At 45.4% G+C, this 23,172-nt stretch overlaps 2 protein-coding genes across 3 annotated transcripts in view; one reads left to right on the plus strand and one right to left on the minus strand.

Moving 5' to 3' along the window:
• Positions 1-83: 83 nt before the first annotated feature.
• On the minus strand, positions 84-6,657 carry mtmr9 (myotubularin related protein 9). Of its 2 annotated transcripts, none has more exons than XM_077016941.1 (11): positions 6,577-6,657; positions 5,896-6,094; positions 5,585-5,693; positions 5,174-5,299; positions 4,896-5,069; positions 4,592-4,809; positions 4,102-4,263; positions 3,220-3,361; positions 2,870-3,090; positions 2,210-2,361; positions 84-430 (listed from the first exon to the last, which is right to left on the minus strand). In XM_077016941.1, the coding sequence occupies exons 2-11, from the start codon at positions 6,075-6,077 to the stop codon at positions 267-269; spliced, it is 1,650 nt and encodes a 549-aa protein (XP_076873056.1). In that variant the 5' UTR covers positions 6,078-6,094; positions 6,577-6,657; the 3' UTR covers positions 84-266. The 2 variants fall into 2 exon arrangements, with proteins under 2 accessions (XP_076873056.1, XP_076873057.1); XM_077016942.1 differs by having other exon boundaries at positions 6,513-6,601.
• Positions 6,658-9,431: 2,774 nt separating this feature from the next.
• Positions 9,432-23,172, plus strand: part of xkr6b (XK, Kell blood group complex subunit-related family, member 6b) — a 39,057-nt gene continuing 25,316 nt past the window's right edge. The window contains exon 1 of the mRNA XM_077016943.1: positions 9,432-10,447. Coding sequence (XP_076873058.1) covers positions 9,876-10,447 — 572 coding nt within the window. The 5' untranslated portion in view covers positions 9,432-9,875. The remainder of the gene's footprint in view (positions 10,448-23,172) is intronic.

Raw genomic sequence — 23,172 nt, forward strand, 5'->3', positions numbered from 1 at the left:
GCCACAGACACATACAGTAGTGTTAACACGGCGCGTGTTTGAGACTGAGCCGCGGCGTACACACCGCACTAGACCGAATGGACTGAGTGAAGGGGTGAGAGTCAGAGGAAAGACACGACTCACTGCAACCAAGAAGCATTCTGGGAAAGCAGAAGTGAGGGCTGAATGTGGAAAGCTGTGTATGTCCGCGTATGCATACATGAATGAGGAAACCCTAATCTCTGTAGGGGAACTCCAGAGTGTCTCAGGAGGCCCGAGGGGCCTCTCTAAGGGGTCTGCAGGGGGCCGTCCTCCGTCTCCAGCTCAGCCAGCTGTCTTCTCAGGCTGTTCACCCTCAGCTGGAGCTCCTTGTTGTATTCGATAATATGGACCATCTCCTCATAAGCCTCGTCCAGACACTTGGTGGAGCGATTCCAGCGCAGGAACACACCTATAGTGGAGGAAGAAGGACGACGTGAACCTCGTATAAGGACTGGGAAGTTTGGAAAGTGTTCAAATTCCCAGTTTGGATTTTGTTCCACATGCTGCTTAAGATGGTCTTATACCAAACACATACAAATCTCTGTCCAGAAGACAAAGATGAATTTGAGTGGCATGCATCATCAATGGCATATCAATGAGAGTTGGGTCCTCGGGCCAAAACAACTGAAAACTGATTGCAAATGTTTTTGTTTGTTTGTTTATAGGACTGAAAGTAAAATGCTGCATTATGGCTGACTCTTTTTATTCCATTGACCTGAACTCTGTTTTAGCACAAAGTCTTTAAATGTCTGAAAGTGACCGAATATTTTTTTAATGCTCAAAGCAAACACAGTTGTGTTGACTAAACAATTCAAACACCTAGAAGGTTGTGACACCATTCAACACTTATTCCAAGGCTTTAAAGATTAAAGATGAGCTGTTCAGATGTTCACGCAGAGAGAGAGAGATATTACTTCTCCTTGGGAAGCTGCTGCCATGCTGTGCTATTAGTGCCAGTTACCTCGTTACCTCTTCTGTACTAGCCATCTGCTTCAGGCTCACTTCTGCCTCAGAGTATCAACTGAGTGTGACTCTTATTCAGGAAGCCACGAGGAATGCTCAGACTCCAAACAGACTTTCCCCATACTGCGAGAAGGTGGGGAATCTATCCACTAGGTCTAAACTTGCATGTGAATGGGCACTCCACCCACCCCTGTGACTGCGCTGAACCCAAACCTCCCTTAAACTCCGTAACCAGACAAGTTATGCACCTGAGGCAGGATTCACACACAGCACATGAAGAAAGGACAAACGAATCCTATTTCAGTGGCGGTTGTCCGTTCTTGGAAATGGGTTTGGACTAAACAAGAAATATTCAGCTGAAAGCTTCATCTGATTCAAGTAGATGAATGAATGACCTACACCACGTTGAAAGAGTTGTATGTGCATAGGTCTATAGGGTTTCTGGTTGAAGTGCATGAGAATCAGTGATCCAGGTTATAATCAATGCTTTTTTCTTTCAACTATGAGGTCTTATTTCACAATAAGGCCTCATATATAAAAAAACTTGTAAAAACAGTTCACTACCTATACATTTTGCTCTTAAAATACAGCCATCTAAAATATGAAAACAAATTTTTAATTATTTAAGAAATATTCCCAGAATTAAGAAATTATTGGAACCACATGAATATATTAACTGAACCCTCTCTAAAACGGCAATCAACAGTACCATGTTCATAAGAAAAGAATGCTCTTAAACAGGTCTCATTACTTTAGCATGTGTTGTTCAGGGCATTCTGGGAAAGCACACATTTTGGATCTAATCTGCCAATTATTTTACAATGATAAAAGAACCCCAAAATGTCAGTTATCTCATCAACACATCCTTACTCTAATTAGAGCCTGCACATATTTTTCTACATGACAACCATCACTCTATACATTAATGAAGTTAAACTGTCCATGATTCTTGCTACACTAAATACTCCACGCAGCTACAATGCTATTCAATTGTGCAGAATGTAGACACCGCTGCCCCCTAAAGGTTACACATCAGAACTACGTACTGCAAAGATGTTTTCTAACATGTAGGTGAAGTATTTTAAAAACACATTAAATTTTTTTAATCATGCTCCCTGCTGTATGGCGACATGAGACTTAATCTTCTGTGTTATCAGCGTGGAGGCTGTGTGAGGCAGCAGGTGTGTGGGGGCAGTGTGTTGGGGTCAGGAGGGTCTGTTCTCACCTTCCCACAGCAGCAGGCTCTGAGGGGCAACAGACGGCCAGATCACCAGGGTGTTGGCCTCATACAGTGGGTTGAGGAAACGCTGTAACTCCTGAGGCCTGTTGACCCATGACCACAGGGACACCGTCTTCTGGGAGAGCTTCAGTTTCACCCTAACACACACACACACACACACACACAATTATTACTTCTAGTAAACTCCTACACCGCCAATGTCAGCAATGCCTCCTTGAGTCAACAGATCTTAATATGCTACCATGTCCTGTTCCACATAACAGTAACATCTACTCCCATAGACTTCTGATATAGAGTGATTCTCCAGACTGACAATCACTGGTGAAACTTTAGCATTTAGCATCATTTAGTGTGTCTCAGAAAACAGGCAGCAAGGAGCATACAGATAATGTGCTTCCAGATCCTGAGGTCTCCCCCAGGCCTGCAACCACAGCACACGTGCCCAGGGAGAATAGCTCGACCCATTAAAGACACAGTACTGGAAGCAATCTGATCTCGCATTGTACATTTGGATGACCCAGTTCATGTGAAAATGTATGAAAAGGTTAGAGCTGACGAGTTTGGCACTCGCACACAATCACTTTTGTTACCAACACCGGTACTGACTGGTGCGTAAGGACGGGTCCGGCGCACGGAGCCACTGACCTCTCGGTGGCCGTGTTTCCCAGGAAGGTGCCGAACTGGGAGGCGTAAGCGTGCTCAAACAGCGTGACCAGGAAGTGCTCGTTGAACTGGAAGGAACAGGGGAACTGTCGCAGGATCTGCCACACGCAGTCCAGGAAGAGCAGGAAGACGGGCGCCTCGCTGCGGGGCTTCTCATTGGAGTAGGCAGACTGGGCACAGCGCTGCTGGAATGGGTGGCCTGCCTGAGGTCAAAGGTCAGAGGTCACTCCCCGTCCCAGAACACGAGCTTTCCGAGAAGGTCACGAAACACTGAATTTCTAGTTTATTCCGTTGTTGGGAATTCGACGATATCTTTTGTCCCTGTTGCCCACCTGTAGCCACTCACGCTCCACCAGGGCCTGGAAGCCGCGGACGGTCCTGCAGGCTGGCGCCAGGATGATCTGGGCCAGAGAGGTGACCTGCAGCGTGGAGTCCGTCCCCTCTGTGCCGTGGACCAGCACAGACGCACCCTCCCTGGGAGCCGCCAGGGGGCGACAGAGCCAAGCAAAAACAACATAAATCAACTATATATCCTGGAAGCTTGTTTATGAATGCATGATACTTATACGATCATATTCATTTGGCACACACGTTGTATGACGCATCTTAGCATGGGCAGCGCAGTACTGCTTTAAGTGAACACTACACTCATGAATATCGAAAAGAGTACTTTACATCATTTTTTAAAATCACCACACGTTTAAGCACAAAAACAATTATGGAAAATAAATGAATAAACAGAAATTAGTCCCCATTCATGAGAACATAATGAAATTATTTCTTGTGGCACAGCCCAGTCTTAAGATTAATGAGCTGTGAGCCAAGTGAGTGTGGGACACAGCAGAACAGGGACCCAGGAGCTCAATAACAATGGCAGACTGAACAGTAGTTAGCAATTATCTCTCAGATGGGCTTTGCCACAAGTTCAGCATGAAGCAAGTCTATATCAGAGCCAGCAATCAGCTTAGAATAGCGCTACCAGTGAGAAAACAGTCATTATCACAGTCATAATAAACCAGCTACACACAGCTATGTCATAAAATAGGCCTCGAGGTTATAGAATGCATCTGTCTACATCTCTGTGAGACAACGGCAGATAAGTGCACATGGGAGCAGGCAGGGACAGACACAGACAGACAGACAGATAGAACAAATGGGAGAACACAGATGTTAGACACATCCACAGATTATGAAACAAAAGGCCAAATGCTGACCTGTCGATGCACTGAGCAGCGAGACAGGCCGTGGTGAGGATCTCTTTGACCTGGCTCTGCCAGTTAGATGCCTCCAGCTTGCTGAGCCAGCGGTCCATGCTGTTAGACTGGTCGTTACACGCTTCCACCAGCTTAATCAGACTCTCCTGTAGAACACTGCTTCTGTAAAGATGACATCAGATTACAGTGACAGCTAGAACATGTATTACATTGAAAAACAACAGGGAAGGGCCTCCTACTGCTATGTGATTGGTCAACTATGACAGGCTGACATTACCTGACCAATCACACTTGGGTATAAAAAATGGAGGCAAATGTTTGTTGTTCTGTTAAGATGCCCATAACAAGTTAAGCCAAGTATCTGATTTAAAATACCAATAACAAAAAATACTTTACATTTTTAAACCCTAAACCAAAAAACGACTTTGCCTGCACACCAAAAAGTCACTATTTGATATTTCTTGACACTATTTGATATTTCTTTACTCACCTCTCAATAGCTTTGTGGATTCTTCTCCACTGTGGGTAGTTGGCCTCCTGCTCGAAGCCCCCTCCCCGAGCCTTGGCCTGCTGCGCTACAGAGATGGTGCGCGTGTCAATGATGTAACCGCGCTTGCCTGCACGGAGGGTGGCGTTGATGAGCTTCTCGTCCTCCTTGCACCGTCGCCCACTGGTTCCAGTGAGAGGTTGGCCTGCTCGCATCATCACCTGAACACAAAGGGACACCATGAGCACGTCTGGAGGGACTCCTCTCCCATCAGACGGAACTACAGTTCCCATAGTGCACGGCCCACCATGCCGTTCTTCTTGTGGTAGTAGCTGAGCACAGGGAAGCGTCCACCGTGGCGAAAGGTAGCAGCTTTGCACAGGGTGTCGTCGTCAATGTCTTTGGGCACGGTCACCAGCGAGGGGTAGGAGGGGCAAACGCTGAAGTCTTTGTTCACTTCACTAAGCCTCCATTCATCTGTCTGTCCAGGACAAACAGCACATAAACCATTCAGAAGGAACTCTTTAAATTTACATCAGCAACAAACACAACTAGCACAATAAAGTAAAAACAGTGAGTACATACCATTGATTCCAGGTCTTTGAAGGCTTCCTCGGGTAAGAACAAGTTCCATCCATCCTCAACGACCTCAAACATTGGGCGGTAGAAGAAAGGATACATCAGGGAGACGGAGTCAAGCGTGGACAACGCCTAAAAAAGAGGGAGAAGGTGTTACATCACACCAAAACATCAGACATTTTTTAGGTCAAATGTATTTTTATAATGTTCCTGGCTAATCCATAAAAAGGGTCTGACATCTTCAGACTTACAGAATATAAAAAGATACCGAACTGATGGGGAAAGAACTCAAAAGATTACTAGAAAAATAACACAGCATACTGAAATGAGTTTCCAAGCAAACCGACAACCATTTTGAGCAAAGCTTGCACTGGGCTACCTGAATTGTGAGTGAGATAGGTAGAGAATGAAGCACACCTCGATGGAGCTGGCGATGTTTAGACACTCCTCCATGCCAGGAATGTCCAACTGAATAGTTCTCAAGTCCTTGCATTTCACTATAATTGTTCCAAGAGAGCCAATAAACCTAAGGAGGAGATAACAGAAGGAGATAACAGACCTCACATCTGTGGTTGAGCCTTTAGTTGTGCCTGACATCGTTTTAAGATCTCAGTAACCTATCGAGGCTCAACACTTTTCATTCAGAATCCTGCTGCTATATTGCCAGCATTTACTTTTGCATAAGTAAAGAAGCACATTAACCCCGCAGGACATTCACGCCAGCATGCCTCTTTTCGATGGCATCGATGTTGGCATGAAGCAGCCAGAGTTCCTCGGTGTTGTCCTGGCGAGAGGACAGGATGAGGTGGTGTCCCGTCAGACACAGAGTTCCCTCCACGGTGGGCATGAAGGGGCGATGGAGGACCACGCCGTCCACTCGGGGGGTCTTTATCAGCTCGGCGAACTCCATCGTGGACGTGAAAGAGCCTGGAGACGAGATTGCGAGAAGGTCAGAGCCCAAGAAATGGAAGAGAGAGAGAGAGAGAGAGAGAGAGAGAGAGAGAGAGAGAGTGTGTGTGTGTGTGTGAGAGAGTGTGTGTGAGAGTGAGAGGCCGCTTTCTGGTCCATGTAGGCGCCACAGCACTCGTCGAGATTGCAAGGGTGGTCAAATGAGAAAACAAAAGACAGCAGCAACAATCACAAATGTAAACCGTACGACAGCCACATAAGCAGAGTGAGTTAACCGGACGTCCATTAGCGCAGCTGGGGCAGCTTTCTGTCCGCAGACATTTATGTTATTGTTAGTGGATTGTTAGCTAGGTTGCTAACGATGTAGCTCTTGAAACGTAAATTTAGAATAAATGTGACCCTACATATAACAGTCAGCTGAGAAATTGCTACAAACCTCCCTCGATAACAAGGTTAAGTGTCGTTGTTAAGTTTTAAAAATAACAAGCTAAATGTCTTACTCCCAATGCACCTGACGCGGCTTCCTTTTTTTCTTTTTTGGATTTTACAGACTGTTTTTAGAGCAAATTAGTGTAATATCGCCACCTACTGTTTGGGAATGAAATGCCAGAAATGTTAAAGAACTTTACAAGATAACAAATAGCCAATTGGTTATAAAGTAAATGTAGTTATGTAAAAATGCTGTATGAAAGGCTAAATAAGCTCACCAACCAGCAGGAAATTCCTTTTTTGAAACAGTAAGCATTGTTTCATAAAAACAATGAAAATAAGAATCAGAAAAATCTGAAAAAGTAGATAAGATATTCTGTTCTCATATAATGGATATTTTTGTTCTCATAGCCTCAGGATAGGAAGATTCTACTTCTGTTCTTGAGAGTATAAAAAAGGTATTTTGTTATTCTCTGCTCTAATGCAGCCTCTCACATCCAAAGCTTGTCATATTTATTTCCAGTTTTCATGTAAAGTTAGTCTTTAAAAGTCAGATGTTTTCACAAGGAAGCACAAGGACTAGATTTCATGTATCAATTATGGAACATTGAATCTTTTACATTTTTGAGTAAGTCAGTTAGTAGACCTTCTGATTGTTATTCTACCCTGAGTTTTAAACAAGCCCTATTAGAAAAATCAGAGGAATAAAGATTTGATGTCTACAATTTATTACGAAATGAAGACAAAAGATAAATAGGCTTTAATCTCAATCGCACACCTCCTATATAAGACATGTACTAATGAACTAATGTGAATGTGAACTACATGACATATTTTGGCTGTCATGTCTGGTGGCAGGGTTGGGTTGTAGGCAGGGAGGACTCCTGGTGAGCAGAGCAGTGTGAGTGTCTGGTGCCCAAGGGAGCAGGCTGTGATTGCAGCTGCTGCATTATTTAGCTTGAGTTACATGTGCGCCAGGAATCTCACACTAACCCCCCTACCCCCCCGCCAAAAATATGTGGCTCCATTTGCTCTCATTAAAAATGCATGGAATTTTGCAAGGAAACAGATTCCCCTTACTGAGCCGATATTTTAATGGGTGAAACCGAATAGAGGTGTCTGTCTGCGAACCTCAAGCCATCAAAGATGAGAGTCTGCGTTATCAGCTTGGTTTATGGGGTATCAATTATCTATATGGTGGCATGATAACACTGGCCTCAAGGAGATTAACAAGTGTCAGTTGTGGCCTGCTCTTACATGACACTCAAATAATCTTGTGTTTCTGTTTCTACTGCAGCACTATGGGGCAGGCTTGATTAAAGCCCAGAGGCAATTAGACTGTCCAAGAATGCTTTGATGAGCCCTAGTACATAGCTGTGATGCATCAACAAACTACGTCTCACACACACACACACACAAAGATTTACGGTGTTTCAGGTCCTCCTCACTGCAGTGGCGCCAAAAATTATGGTTATTTCGGATTAATGCTTCTCATCAAACGTCTCGCTGAGACGTGAAAGAGACTCCAGCTGACACTAACAGAGTGGGCTGAGCATCTCCACTAAAGCACTTTAATGTAATGCACTGCTCAGCGAACTTCCTGCAGTGCAAAGCCTGCAGCCAGCTTGCATCTCCCAACACAGATTAGACTGCACTGTGGGTCACTATACTGTATCCTGGATTAATCACTTAATTAATCATGTTGGTTCACATGCTTACAATTTCTGAGAAATATGTCTAATGAAGAGATTGGCACTGAAATTCCTGTGCCAGCGTTCTGGATTACAAATATTAAATAAGCCAGATTTGTCATTTTCTTGCAAAGCAACAGGCTGGGACACTGTAGGACCATACCATCAGGTTAATTAATAACAACCTGCTGTAATTACACTAATGGAATTCATGGTTCTCATGACCTGGCTTCATGTAAGGTTACAAGTCTACCGGCACACAGAGAGAGGGGTCTGGTCTTTGTAATGTAGCAGTTGTGTCGTCTTAATCCTGGTAATGCCACCCCGATGGAGACACAGACGTTGAGGATTTATGAGGATGGAGGAGCTGGTCTGGACAGTGGAAACACACAACACTGAAACGCTGTTTGCTGCTGTGCTGGTAAACAAAGCATGGCGCATCTTGTAATCAGAGCTTAAGGGATGTGTGGTAACTTTATCTGTGGCTAATGCTGATTTTATGGCTTGGCAAGGGTTTAATCGCGCGCACACACAATGTAGTCCTATCTGTATTTGAAATAAATTACAGAAACATGAACCCGATAACGAAACCCCATATGGATCTGTACTTTTGTTACTTGTAAGTAAACTGTTCACACCTGCTCATGCCACTAATCATGATTCATTGCATGTTTCACTCGCCTACGGAGACGCATAGTGGAACCACATGTCGCCCACACAGTTCCTTATGTTCGCAAACTCGTAGGGATCGAGTTGTTCAACTAACAGATGATACACTTTTCACTGCTTTTCAGTTCGGTCACCGATTAACTTCTAAACCATGGCATTTAGTGTCGCTCCATGTTTAGAGCAGGTATGATTAACTATAATAAATTTGCCATCAAGTATAAATGGACTTCACCGTTTTCTGTTGCAGTCTTATATGAGCTTTGATAATATTTCATAAACGACAGCAAAGACACGAAGCCGTTACATGAAAATAAAAGGTTGATATGGTATAACTGTGCCAACAGAACTGAAAATACCCCATGTCATGGCCTTTTTCTGTTTCCTTGTGGCCAAGGTGCGTTTTGAAAGTCGGAAACGTAACCCAGAACGTTAGATGGACGTGAGATTATACACCCCACTACTGAGACGTGGGTGTAAAGGGTTAAGAAAACGAGCGGCGTGTTCACCACCGCATTACATCATTGCGCGAGTACCCAGTTTTTAGGTCTAAAGCGAAACACTAGGTGGCATCATCAATGAACAGGGAGTCGTGTCTTCGTTATGGGACATCGACCAAGGAACAGTCTGTCTTTGCCATTTGTGTTGTGCGGCTCAGGGAAAGGTCCGGCGCTCGCTGTGCATCGCGGCAGGGATACTGCACACAAAAAATGCGCAGGGGACGCACGCAGCACTTTTTCACCAGATTGCTCCCGAGACTTCATCCTCTAACCTGAAGTCACCCCAGACCCAGAGCAGGTGTGCACGGTGCTGTAGGTTTGATTCTCGCACTGGGGAGGATGCTCTCTCGCTGCAGCGTCACCGGTGCGTCCTGGAGAGCTGGTGGCGGCTGCTGCGTCCCGGTCGCCCCCAAACTAGATGGCTACCTCATTAGGGGTACTCCCGCGAAACAGGTGTCAGGGAAGTGACGTCGCCAAGCCCGGAAGCCGGAGGTGGGAGCTTCAGAGAGAAAGATGGCAGCGAAATCCGATGGTCGGGGGGTCGTCACCGGTTTCGCCCAGCTGCACAACCTGGACGAGGCGGTGGGGACGGGCGAGGAGTACCCGAGAGAGGGCAGCTCCCTCCATATCTGTCACTGCTGCAACACCTCTTCATGTTACTGGGGCTGCCGGAGTGCTTGCCTGCATTACCTCCTGGGGAAGGGGAGAGACGTCAGGCGGCCACCTCATGAGGAGCGCCTCTGGTTGGACTGCCTATGGATCGTCTTGGCTCTGTTAGTCTTCTTCTGGGACGTGGGCACTGATCTGTGGCTTGCGGTCGACTACTACACTAAGCAGGACTACCTCTGGTTCGGCCTCACGTTGTTTTTTGTGCTGGTTCCGTCGGTGCTGGTCCAAATCCTGAGCTTCAGGTGGTTCGTGCAGGATTACACTGGAGGAGGCTTGGGATCCGTGGAAGGTCTCAGCAGCCGAAAAGCTACGGTGGGTTTGAGCGCAGGGACCCGCAGCAGGGGCAGGTGCTGTCACATATCCGTATGGATCTGGCAGACGGTCATACACATCCTCCAGATGGGACAAGTGTGGAGGTAAGCAGCCAGGGTAAAATGTGAACTTGAGGGTCTTAAGCGCAGTCACCCCACCCCACCCTCCCACCCCACTGAAAAGACTCGTCACTTTTCCTCTGTTATTCCACTTTGAACCTAGTTTTCCTGTTATTCACCTAGTTTAACCCGAGCGAACAGGAGTGCTTCACACAAGAGATATAGTAGTTTCCTAACCCACAGTTTTAACTAGTACGTTCAGTGCTCACGATTACTTAATTTCTTTCAGTTTCAGGCTGTACCTATCCCGGGGTAACGGTAGACATCAAAGGCCATAGACATCTGGATAAAAAAAAAATCTGGGTGTGAGACGGTCAGTGAACTGGAGCAGTGTGCTCCATCACTGCCAGTGTGTTCTCCATCCGTGCTCAACTAGCAGGGTGGGGAAAGGTGTGTGTTGGTGAAGTGAATGCGTAGTGGTGAGAGACGCGACTGTCTTGCATCGTGTGAGGAGATAGTGCATCTGAGGATTCACTGCCTCGACTCACCCTCCCGGGTGGAAATAGCCAACACTGCGAGCAGCGGTTAGACCGGCATCTGTTTTCACGAGTGGCGCGTCTCCTCGGAGAGACATCATCCCCTCTAACGCGCCATGTCATTGAAGCGAGTTGTTACTCAACACCCTTTGGATTTTTGTGAATCTCCATCATCTACCACCACAGGTCACAATAAAGTACAAGGCAGTACAAATTGTACTTCTGCGTAATGTCTGCGTTTCGAGGTGATAAGCACCATGGTGAAGGCAGATAGACGAAACGGACACGACATATACAGGGTAGTCCCGCCAAGGCGTCAGTCGAACAGGACCATATTCTGCGTATTTCTCGAGGAAAACGTACGTGATTTTTCTTTCCCGCAGCAGACAGACGCAGTTGCAGCATATATTTGTGTGAAACCTGAAATTAAAATGTTTCTGGTGAGTTGAGATAGATTGACCAGCTTGTTTATATATATTTTTATTCGCATTACTAATTTTGCTTATTTACATTAGTTCATTTTGTTTGGATTAAGAAAAATTACGCTCGCTATGATCAGTGCCTCACGATGGTCATGATGTCATCGCTTTCTATGTGGTACGGCTCTCTCTCTCTCTCTCTCTCTCTCTCTCTCTCTCTCTCACTCACACACACGCACACTCACTCTTTCACTCTCTCTCTCACACACTCTCTCTCTCTTATGCATATACACACGGAGAGAAAACGTCTTATTTCTGTTGTTGAGATGATGTAAAATGCCAATATCTACTGGGGTTTTCAATATTTTAATGTCTGTTTTTCGCATCAGAAGTGGAAGCAGAAGAACTCGAATTATTTAAAGATTCTCGTTCTCGTTTTGTTTTCGTTTTATAGACAGTTGTTTTAGTGTTTTTGGCATCAAGGCAAAGAAGCAAAACCAGAAAACAAAGCTCTGCACATGTTTTATCATTTCAAAAGTCAGTAAGTAAAAACAATCGGTACATTTTTGCTAAAAGCAAAAGCACAAGCAAACAAATGTAAAGCTGGTGGTCATCACATCACACTTTGTACAGTTTGAGGAAACTCAGATTTCTTTTATAATTACCTGGATTTTATACTTGAATGTGACCTTCCCTTCATCTAAATCTTAGCAACAAATAAAATATGTAACAAAACATTTTACACATTATTAAACTATTAAAATTAACAAGGTAATTGATGAAGAAAGTACATCTTGGAAAATCCTCGCATTAAGTGTCCATTCAGGCAGGGGTTGACATGTCCAGCTAAATAAGTAAACAAACCATGCGACCATTCACATAGTCCACAGCTCTACTTTAGCAATGTCCTGTGGACAAATGAGACAAAAGTTGAATATTTTGGTAAATACAGGTTCTTGATGCAGCAAAAAAAAAAAAAAACCAACAGCAACAAAACTCACCCTGCAGTACCAAAAGCCTCCAACCACCTGTGAAGCTCGGAGGAGAAAGGGCCCGGGCTGCTTTGCTGACTCAGAACCTGGAGAGACTGAAATCACCAAAGGACCAGCGAAATCCCAAGATGTTCCAGGAAATCCGACGTGAGAATATCGGGGGCGTCAATCTGTGGAGTAACACTGAAAAGAAGCTGGCCGATGCAATACAACAGTGATTCAGAAGACTGGAGTAAATCAACAGAATGGCTCAGACAGAAGAAGGCTGATATTTCTGAATGGCCAAGCCAGTCCTCACCTCAGTGTCACTAAACACGTTGATCTGGAGCAGGTCTGTTCAAGCAAAGCATGCGTGAAGAAAATCGTTTTTCTAGAATACATTCTATCGGCTTCACAGGTCTGTTCAGCAGATAAAGAATGTGTTTGAAGTGATTTCCAATAAAATCATTATGCAAATGCTAAATATTGAAGGTCTACATTATTATCAATCAGTGACATGGCTGTTTAATTATTTTTTAGCATATAACGATCCAGCACAGTAAATTGTTGTTTTGTTTGTTAAGTAAATAAGTTACTATTGATTAGCAGGTTATGACTTAGATGAAGGGGTCACATTTTAGGATTTTGTGCAAAAATCAAAGCAATTTTTTTCTTGAGATATTAATTTGTGTGTGTGTGTAGATACTCTTTAAAAGCAATCTTTTAAAGCTCCATACTGTTTCTAAGTGCCCCTCTCTAACATGGGGCTTATTGTGCCTGAACATAGTAGAGCAGCATCTACCCACACTTGGCTACACTGGGCCATACTGCTGAGCTGTTATTACAGTCATTTACACATTAAAGCCACTAAGATAGGGCGGAATTCCACAGCTCACGTGCCAACACAGCTATTAATTATTACACTGAGATTTTCGTCAAAGGCGTAACACGTTTGGCGACAATGTCTCCAGCTGGCAAGAAAACAGTCCTACCGAGTGTTTGTTTATTCGCGCACAGTCTCGGGGCTTGACTGCACTCGTACCGGCCATAGTAACTAGTCTGCTATCAACTCTGCAGGCAAGACCTCGAGCTGTTCCCCACTAGCTAGACAACTGGAGTGGCATGGGCGATAAAGGGGAAAAATGCTCGATTAAGACCATCTGTGGCTTGTTTCCTGAGCTGGTTCTACACCATGCACTGAACCCTCAGTCTTCGGAGACATGAAAACCTCTAGGTCTCGGTGGGCTGTGCTTTTCTGCCTGAGCGTATTTGTAACCCAGCTCCACACATGCACACACATACACTTATTGCTATCGCGATCTAACTTGTCTGACATGCTCTGTGCATTTCTGTTGCACTCCAAGACTGTGAGACTGCACCGAGTCTCTTGGGAGCAGAGAGTATTCTCCCTGTCATCTTTCCCAGGGCATACTGATGGCACGGAGTTTCTCCGCTGAATGCTATGCACACACTACCATCTCCACGCCGCCTTACTCTTACTTCACAGCAACTCCGATTCTGCTCTGCGTAACGCAGATCATTTGATTTTCTTTATCATGAAGCATTGATTAAAATGTCTGTTTGGGAAAGCAGCTAAGGTAGGAAGCAAATGCAAGCAGTTTATTATTCCAAGGGCAGGTGTGTTGGAACAAGTGGTGGCATAGAGGTTACTAGAATGTTACTAGAATGTCTTACAACAGCATCCAAACAAAGTCTTGTGGAACGTGCAAAGACCGACACATCTTAGATCAAATAAATGAAATTGTAAAGCACACATTTGCCAAGTTGCCCAGAAACCTCTGATGGCCTTGCTGCTACAGGAAAGACAACAGGGAGTGACACAGCAGTTTCAGGTGCAAGTGCTGCTTAATAATGTGAATAAGCAAAAAGAGGCACGAGGTGTTCACATGGGGAATGAGAACCATCGTGCCACATAAAGAGAGCAGACTGGATCAGATGATGGCAGTAGTGCTATTAGCTTGTGCTGCATGGAAGATCCCCCCGGCTTTTGTTTTTTTTTTACCTGCTCCTTTTCTTTCCCAGTATGTCCAGTTTAAAGAATTGCACTGCTCTTCTGTTTTCCCAGTCCACTAGTTAAAGTCATAATGTGCTCTTTTGCTTCCTCTCCCTCTCAGCCCGTGTTCCTCTCACACAAAGCTCTACTTAACCTCTATTGCTGTCAAGGAAACTGGAGCATCTGTCGGCTTCCCCATTACTCCAGACTCCTCCCCCCCATTTGTGATGGCTAGAGCACGCTGCCTGGTCTCCCGTCCCTCCCAGAGGTCCCTGTGCGGTCTGTCCGCTCCCCTAAACTCAAACGGACAAACGTGGTGCCCCAGTTCTCATCTCTTCTCAGAGACACAAGCCATGGCTGCATCTCCCTGTGCTCACGGAGGGGGGTTCTACTGTCAGGGCGGGGGGGTGTCAAGAATACACAACTGCTGAGACGTTGTCTGTTATCCCCATCAGACCTGTATGGTATTTATGTTTCACTGAGCTGTTGATTAAAGATTGCTCATGGAATTAGAGCTTGGTTGGTTAAACAGCACTAAGACTGTTAATGGACTGTCTTTTTTTTGTCCTGTACACACATGCACTCTGATCAGAGACATAGTTGATGATACAAACCAGAGGGATGGAAGTGTCTCTTGTCTATGCACGCCAGGCAGTGTTAGTTTTATTTGTTAAGACACTAAACCAGAATTAAGCATGTAATGATTTGATTTTTACGGACACGTTAAACCCTCTGTTATTTAGATCATCTGTCTCATGCTTCGTGCCTTCTTAAGCTAATACAACTCAATCTATTATATTACCACCAAGAGACTGTGCCAAAATATCAGCTGATACACTATAAAAAAACTTAATCAAAAAAGAAGCACCTGAAACCAACCCAGCATAATCCATCCCAGTCTGTGTGTATTCTTGTATCTGTATACACACATGAACAGTGTGATTTCCAGAAGAGCTAAAGGAAGAGTTGGTGTGTGTCCTCAGGAGCAGCAGATGTAGCTCAGTAACCCTTCTTACTGCTGGTCCAGCAGCAAACCATCCAACAACCCTCCACCCACTCACCTGTGCTCCGCAGCGAGCAGCCGCATGCTTGCGCCTACTCGTATGCGCAGACGCTTGCGAATGAGGCGGAGCATTCAGAGCTCAGACCTCCCCTGGACTGTTCAAGGCAGCCACTGGTCTCACTGCGTGAAAGCTTTTCGATGCATTAGCTCCTGCTGATGCCATTTAGAGTAGTACCAGGTCCTGGCTGGAGTGTGTGGCGGCTCACAGGTGTTTGCATGGGTGATATGTAATCCATATATGCCAGCCAGTGTGATGAGTAGCCCCAGCATGTGCACAGAGATACAGTCTGGCTCCATCTGTGGGGAGAGTGATGTGGTCATGTGGGCATTGCCTGTGGTAATGACCGCCAAACCCACAGTTGATACGTATGAGTAATTTGTTCATGTTTTTGCTTGTTGGTGATAAGATTGTATTGGATAATTTATGTGTGCCTGTGTCGGCTTGGCTGTAAATTGTAGTGACTAATTTGTGAGTCTGTTTACCAATTGGAACCCAAAGTGCCGTGAATAATTTGACTATGTTCGATCACGCCATCTGGGTTTAAGATTATGACTGTTCTTGTTGTTGTGCACCACTGCTTGTAGTGGCTAACAAGCCATGGACACTTTGTGGAACTGTGTGAAAAACTGGGAGGTAGAGATGGAGTGTGTTTGTGTACACAGTTTATAAACACGGTTTAATGTGTGAAACTCTCTGGTCCAACTTCTTGAGGTGTCTCCAAGCTGTCAAACTATATAAAAATAATCAACCTTCGTTTCTGTTACAGCATAGCAGAGTGGTTTGTGACACGCAATTGAGAGATGCAGTTTATGGTTTGAAGAGCTACAGGGTCAAAGCCGGCGAACAAGCCCCATTCCAGCAGCCCAGCGGCCATTTCTGCAGTGGAGGTCATGTGTGGGTTTATTTTTTTTGACCGTCAGATCTGTGTGATGCTTCTTGTTTTATCTGGACAGTGTATGTGATGGCAGAGAGGGGTCTTTAGGACCATGAGGAGTGAGAGAGAGGGCTGTCTGTCCGTCCAGCACAACTGTTGGTCATCGTGTGTTAAGCCTACACCACAACACTATTTCTCACATGCACAAACTCATCAGATGGGGATTAGCGAAGAGACTCCCACTGTTCACAAAATACATTTTCAGCGGAGCCCAAATTTCTTGAGGTATGTCCTGTCCCAACCGCAATGTTGTTTCCCATTTGCCAAACTATCCTGTGATACCTGTAATACAAAAATAGCTGCAGGCCTGCTTGTATCTTGGCATGACCTGGTATTCATAGCCTGTGGTGAGCACCTGCAGGCCTGGGAGGTTGTCTGCTTTAGCCACCCACTCTCTCTTGAATTATGAACTTGTACTTCAGATGTTTTGCCCTGTAGACAGCCATACCACACCGATAGTCTAGAAGTAGGAATGCTTGGTATTCCTAATCTCCTAATTCTCCTTCTCCTACTCTTTTTCTGTAATGTTGCACTCTTCATACATGGGCAGTGATTTATTTATGGCTCCATTGTGCTCTGAGGTCGGAACAGATTTGAAAAGATTCCTTCTGTTCTTCGTTGTGAGAACCACAAAATCATGTGTGAGCGTCTGCTCCAGCTCTTCTGTGGCGCATGGGGTTTCAGTCGCGACATTAGCGCTGGGATGCGATCCCAAGGCCACGCCTCACCACCACGCCTCCACTCTGGGCGACAGTCCGACACTAGGCCGGTCGTGTCTTTGATTCCCACAGAGTCAAGGTTTGGCTGTTTAATCAGGGGCTTCTTTGAGGAAGAATGAATGTGTGTGTGTGTGTGTGTGTGTGTGTGTGTGTGTGTGTGTGTGTGTGGTGTGTGTGTCTTGGGGGGAGGAGGGGGTGCTGTTTACCTTTCAACTACAAGCCAGGAGCAGGAATAGTGCAAAGTACCCTGTGAAATCCAAACCAAATAATTCTGCCACTTCTCGTGTATTTATTTCTGTTATTCATGTCCAGAATAGTGGGACAGCCAGAAACCGCTTCACAGTGCCAACAGGGATCCCCACCGCCTCGTTCAATCCTCCACACCTATCACAGGATACCCTGAAAGCTCCAGCTCACTATTTAAAGGAGTTAGACCATGTCTGACAGCCTAAGTAGTTTCACCGTTGAAGTAAGTCATATGTTAGGAGTACTGCCAGTTGGGAAAAGTCTTTCTATTCTTCAGATTCTTCTGAACTTGGGTATTTATATAAACCATGTTTGCGCTGAGACCAGAGAGTGGCAAAACAAGAGGACAAATGGAAGAAATGTTGGATTTTCCAAACAAACTCACCAGATACACACCACACTTTTAATGCTCCTATATTACAGTACTGCCCTGTAATTGTAGAGAGAGTATTCTTAAGTAGAACTATTCATAGTATCTGTTTAATAACTTGAACTGTATGTAAATATCTGTGGTTTGAGCTTCTCATTCCTTACTTGTCTGACCACATCACTTTTCATATTACCTCCAATGTAGTTGCTGAATAATTCACAAAAACAACTGAATAATATACTTTAAAAGCAATAACTTAAACCTGAAAATTGAGGCTTAGGTATTTTTTAACACTGTAGACAGTGAAATTGAGCTAATTTACAGTACCAAAAAACCCCAAAACACATTTCCGGTAAGAAAAGAAGTTTGTTTATCCGTGACTTATATAAAATTCCTTTGAAAGAATTTAAAATCTTGGATGCCACGGAACACAGGATTCCATATAAGATTTTCTTACAGTGTGGACACAAACACTCGAAAGGGAAATTCTTTCCCTTTGTTTTTCCAAGTAGAAGTCACAGAATTTTTATAAAATGTAAACACGACACATTGCAAAAAGGACTGTTTACAGTTTCGAATATTCTATGTAACCCGTTACTTATCACTGCACGGTACTGTGAGTGGAACGTGACTGTTTGTCGTTAGCTGACAATGTGTGAAGGGCTTTCAGTGCTGCGTGTTGAAGGGGTGATTTAAGTCTTTATTTCCCTACTGCTGTGAAGGAAGAGCCGCTGGTTCAGACGATAAGTGGCTGACTGGTTGCTGTGAAGGTAAGGACAGGCACTGAAGTGTTGTGGTGTGGAAAACGTGAAGCGTTGCTCTCTGGGTTTGTGGGGCTGTGGCCGAGCTGGAGCTCCTTGCCAACACTGACCTAGTTTAAATGTGGAGTCTTGGATTCCTGCAGTGTCCAGACGATTCGGTGGTGCTAAAACGCAGAACTCTATAACAGTACCTCCTGCACGTGTACATTACACTATGCAGAAGCGCACACACACACACACACACACACACACCCTCCTCTTTTCCCTGTCTCGCCACCACCTTCAGGCAGGTTTCTAGCTTTAACAAGAATGATCTTATCAACTCGTACGTCTGTGTTCTCTCTCTGCCTCTCTGTGCCAATTGGTTCTCTGCAGCATTAATCCTAAGCACCCCCAGATATGTTAACGTCATGCTAAGTCCAGCACCCTGGTGTGGTGCTAGTGGTGGGGGGGGGTGGTGGGGGGTTCTCAGAAGAAAACCTCCCGCTGATAAATTACAGAATCCAAATCCATGTAGGAGGAGCTCTGTACTAAAGCCTAATCTTGGGATTTTTATTGAAAAGCAAACACAAAAGGGGGATCTTGGCTTTTGTGTTTAGTTGCTGCAGTCTCCTGTCTTAGGTGAAGGGATTTCCACTTCAGGTCTTGATTATGCAATATGACCTTCACAGACCTTCACCTTCTTCAGTTCTCATGCACATCTTATTACGAGTTTTTTTTTTTTTTACCTTGGAATTTGTTCAGAATATGTACTGTGGATTTGCGGTAGACTTGTTAATTCTTGATAATGGTGAGTAAGGCAGTAGTGAGACAAATGAGGGTACCTCCCTAAATTATAACATGGGAGTGTTTAGTGCAGATTATAATTAGAATCTGCCAGGGTTTAGTGCAGATTATAATTAGAATCTGCCAGGGTTTAGTGCAGATTATAATTAGAACCTGCCAGTGTTTAGTGCAGATTCCCGATATCTGATTCCACTGTAACGGTGCCATTCCCTGCAGAAACACAGGATTGTACACTGAAGCACCGACATCACACGGTCACCCAGGTGCACCCAGAGACAGCACCATTAGCAAACAGCACCACTTTAACCTTGATACTTTGGTATGTCTTCCTCCCCTCTATCCCTACAATCCACAAATACACACACACAGACACTCTCACTTCCAGTTTCATCCCTCATTGCCTCCTATCAGTCTCTCTCTCTCCCCCATGTCCCCCCCCCCCCCCCCCCCCCCCCCCTACTGGTTTGTGCTGGCGGGGTGCTGGGAGGCGATGACAGTTGTATTAACAGTCGATTGCAGGGTCACTGGCACTCAGCTCCACACTCCTCTGAGACTCCAACACACAGAACAGCAGAGCAGCAGTGCTGGGACAGAGAAAGAGGGAAACACAGACAGAGAGAGAGAGAGAGAAAAAGAGAGGAAGAGAAGAAGACAGGGCAGGTGGAGAGAGAGAGAGGGAGAGGAAGAGGAACTCTGAGCAAACCTTACCTGCTGGTACACATAGTGACTTGTTTGTAAGGATCCATTGTAGCTGTATTTCTGTGAATGCTTTTTGTGTACGTGTTGAAAGCTAGTGCTGAAAGTTCCTCTGCCTTCCCACATCCACACACTACAAAGACCTGGAAAAAAATCTCAAAAAATTTCAGAACTCTTCAGCTTATCACTGTAGGGAAATCGCTTTTGCAGCAGCGTATGGCAGCAGTGTGAAAAGATAAACAACCAAACCAACAGACAAAACCATTTTCTCCAGCCCACCAGACAATGAGGGAGTCTCCCGCAGTAGTCTGAAGGTCTGTCCTCTCAAGGGCACAGGAACAGTATCCTCAGCTTGCAGAAGAGCCGTCCTTTGCCAGCTGTTCCCAGCTGCATGGCCACGCAGTAGCGCTCTTGTCAGGGCTGCCTAAGCCAGAGGCTGCAACAGCTACAACGTCCTAAAATGGAATCTTGATCGCTTTCATTGTGCTGTGGCAGAGCATGGAATGACAGGGTTATTAAGAGCTGTAAGTGAAGTGAGAGGACAGGATCATTAAAAGCTCTGAGTATATAAGTAGCACACTTGTGTGGATTTCAGTGCACCTTACCATGTTTGCCTACTGCTAGCTGAAGGGTTTGAGTGTTCATGCTGAACTCAAGAGAAAGGGGCCACTTGGGGATCAAAAGGATGCAAATTGGTAATAGTCAGAACTCCAAAACTACTGAATGTCTTCTGTGCAGAAATGGGACCAAGAAGAGACCAAAAGAGTGCAAATCATATTTAGGGCACTCCCAACAACCATCTAGCAAGGAGGACCCATGGGTGGCTAGAAGGTGAGGTGTCCCCTCTCCCCTGCTGCTGGTCGTTTAGCACATTGAAATGATGGGATGTCCATCCCAGTATCGGAGACAGCTGGTTAGTGCTGAAGATTAGTGCCCACTAATTTTAGCGTGGTATACGACGAGACTTGCTACTGTGCGGCAGCCCCTAGGCAAGAGGAAGACGTCCTCATGTCTGACCTAGAAAATACCCCAGGCTGCATCTCTTCTGCCAGCTTATTTGATGGAGAGATGTTTGGTTAAGACCGCAAAATCCCTTCTGATCAGCGAAACCCACGCAGATCTCCGCCTGATTTTCTTATGTCTTCACAAGCCAGCAGGGTCCTTTATGAAATAAAGTAGCCGGTATTTCCCTTCCCAATAGGGAACACCTCGGTCGTGCGTGCACATGCTTTCACTACTGCGACCACAAGGCATAGCTGCAGTTTTCAACCGGTGACGCCGTTCTGTGAACTCTTCAGCTACAGGACTGAGAACAGGCAAGTCTCCCACTGCTGCGCTACTCCCAGTGAGCATGCTCCCTTCCTCTGCTCGTCATGGTGACTGGAGGTTGACATGAAGCTCCAGTCAGCCTGTCTTGTGCTGTTTGTATTGCCTCAGGCCATACAGGGAGCCGCTCTATCTCAATTCTATATTTGAAGCTGTACAGAGAGTTGCTCTATCTCACAGGACATCACATTCTGCACACTCTACATGCACCCTGACAGGGATGGAGACAGACAAGGAAAAGGCACAGCTTCTATATATGTACACATGAACTGAACTGACCTGTGCAGTAATTATAGACTGGAGAAACAAAGATGGATAGGAAAAAGCTGTAAACTTGCACTGCAGTCATGCTTATTTCACCCACAATCCTCTCTGAATCATCTTCTGCACTGCCAAATCTGTTTTGATGTGCATTCCGCTGTTCGTTTTATGCTAAACGCCTTTGATCAAACGTTAGTCACCAGCATCTGCTAAAAATGTGCCCTGAGTAAATATTCCGTGACGCTCTAAAACATGTCGGAACGCTTGTTTATTCTCACCACTCACCCGATTTTCAGATAAATATCTCTGTGTGATATTTTTCTTATATTCTTATAAAATTCCAATTCCATGTCTAATATTTTGGTGTTACTCAGAATGCCCTTGTGTCAACATTGCTTATTTATTGTTTACTGTTGTCTAAGTAAACACACAGGTCTGTCATGCAAGGCTTCCCCAAACGAACACACTGACTGTTATTGCAGCTGACCGCTGCTCCTGGCTGTGTGGGTGCCCCAGCCTGGGTAAATGTGTCCGACACAAGCCGGAGCCCTGGGGCGGCCCCGCAAGGTGTGAGTGGGCTGTGAGTGTCATGACGATGGACCTGAGAGTGCGGGCCTGCCCACTCCGGGTCACTAAGCAACCTCGTAGCATCCGACGGACCGCTGACCGAGCACGCTCTGGGCCTGCAGCGGGTCAGTTTCCAACATCTCAACTTCCTGACACGCACGTGTGCTGGTGCACATACACACAAGCGTATGCACACGCACGTCACCTTTTATAAATTCACGACTGTTACGCGCACTTATGCCTGATCCTTTGCAGATGTTCTGATAAATGGCGATTTCAGGCAGAGAGGTGATTCGGGCCCAGCGGGCGGCGGCTCGCCGTGGCCCGATGCATTCGTCTGTGTCTCGGTTCTTCTCTGACCTTCTCATCACGCTCCTCTTCACGCTCCTCTTCACAGCATATCCGTCCCCCTGCCAGGCAGCGCAAAACTGCGATTAGAGCAGAAATTAATTTTCTGTTTCCACCTCGTGGTCAGTGCCTGGCTGGTTGGGTGGGTGGGTGGATGTTTTTGGCTGGCAAAAGGGAGATTTCTCTTTTTCGCTTTCTCAGAGGGACCGGGTCCAGGTGTCCAGCGGAGATACAGCAACGCGGGCGGAGGAGGGAGCTTCAGGAATGAGCGCTTGAGTCAGCATGGAAGGCAGGAGGAGAGGAGCTTGTCTTAAATTTGTTTTCAACATCTCACTCTGATGTTTTTCTCCCCTCTAAAGTGGTTTGCTCCCAGGGGAGGGGGCGGAGCTACACGGCTGAGGGGGGACTAATTCACAAACCATGTTCAGGGAGGACTATTCTGTTAGTGTTGTCAGTGGTATTGTTGCCAATAAGGTGAAAATAGATATGAGGATAGTAATGTGATCCTTCATTATTGAAATGATACCTTGTGTACATTTTTTTATTTTGACTAACAAGACAAACTGAATAATTTCTCTGCATAAGTAGTCTAGTCATTCACCATCAGTTTTTGTTTTTGTAGTGCCACCTTTTGCTGCAATTAACAGCTCACAGTCTCTTGGGGTATGTCTATTATCTATTAGTCTATTAGCCATTTAGCAATGGGATTTTTCTAGCTAGCTTTAGATCAACTGCTCCAGCAGTTAGATCTT

Source organism: Brachyhypopomus gauderio, chromosome 9 (genome assembly GCF_052324685.1).
Source record: "Brachyhypopomus gauderio isolate BG-103 chromosome 9, BGAUD_0.2, whole genome shotgun sequence".
In the NCBI taxonomy this organism is placed as follows: Eukaryota; Metazoa; Chordata; class Actinopteri; order Gymnotiformes; family Hypopomidae; genus Brachyhypopomus; species Brachyhypopomus gauderio.

Coding starts and splice junctions, on each gene's coding strand:
- mtmr9 (XM_077016941.1), bottom strand. CDS start 6,077: ATGGAGTTCGCCGAGCTGATAAAGACCCCCCGAGTGGACGGCGTGGTC. Junction 4,810..4,895: donor ACCACAAGAAGAACGGCATG/GTGGGCCGTGCA, acceptor CTTTGTGTTCAG/GTGATGATGCGAGCAGGCCA. Junction 2,362..2,869: donor GGAAACACGGCCACCGAGAG/GTCAGTGGCTCC, acceptor TGTGTGTGTTAG/GGTGAAACTGAAGCTCTCCC.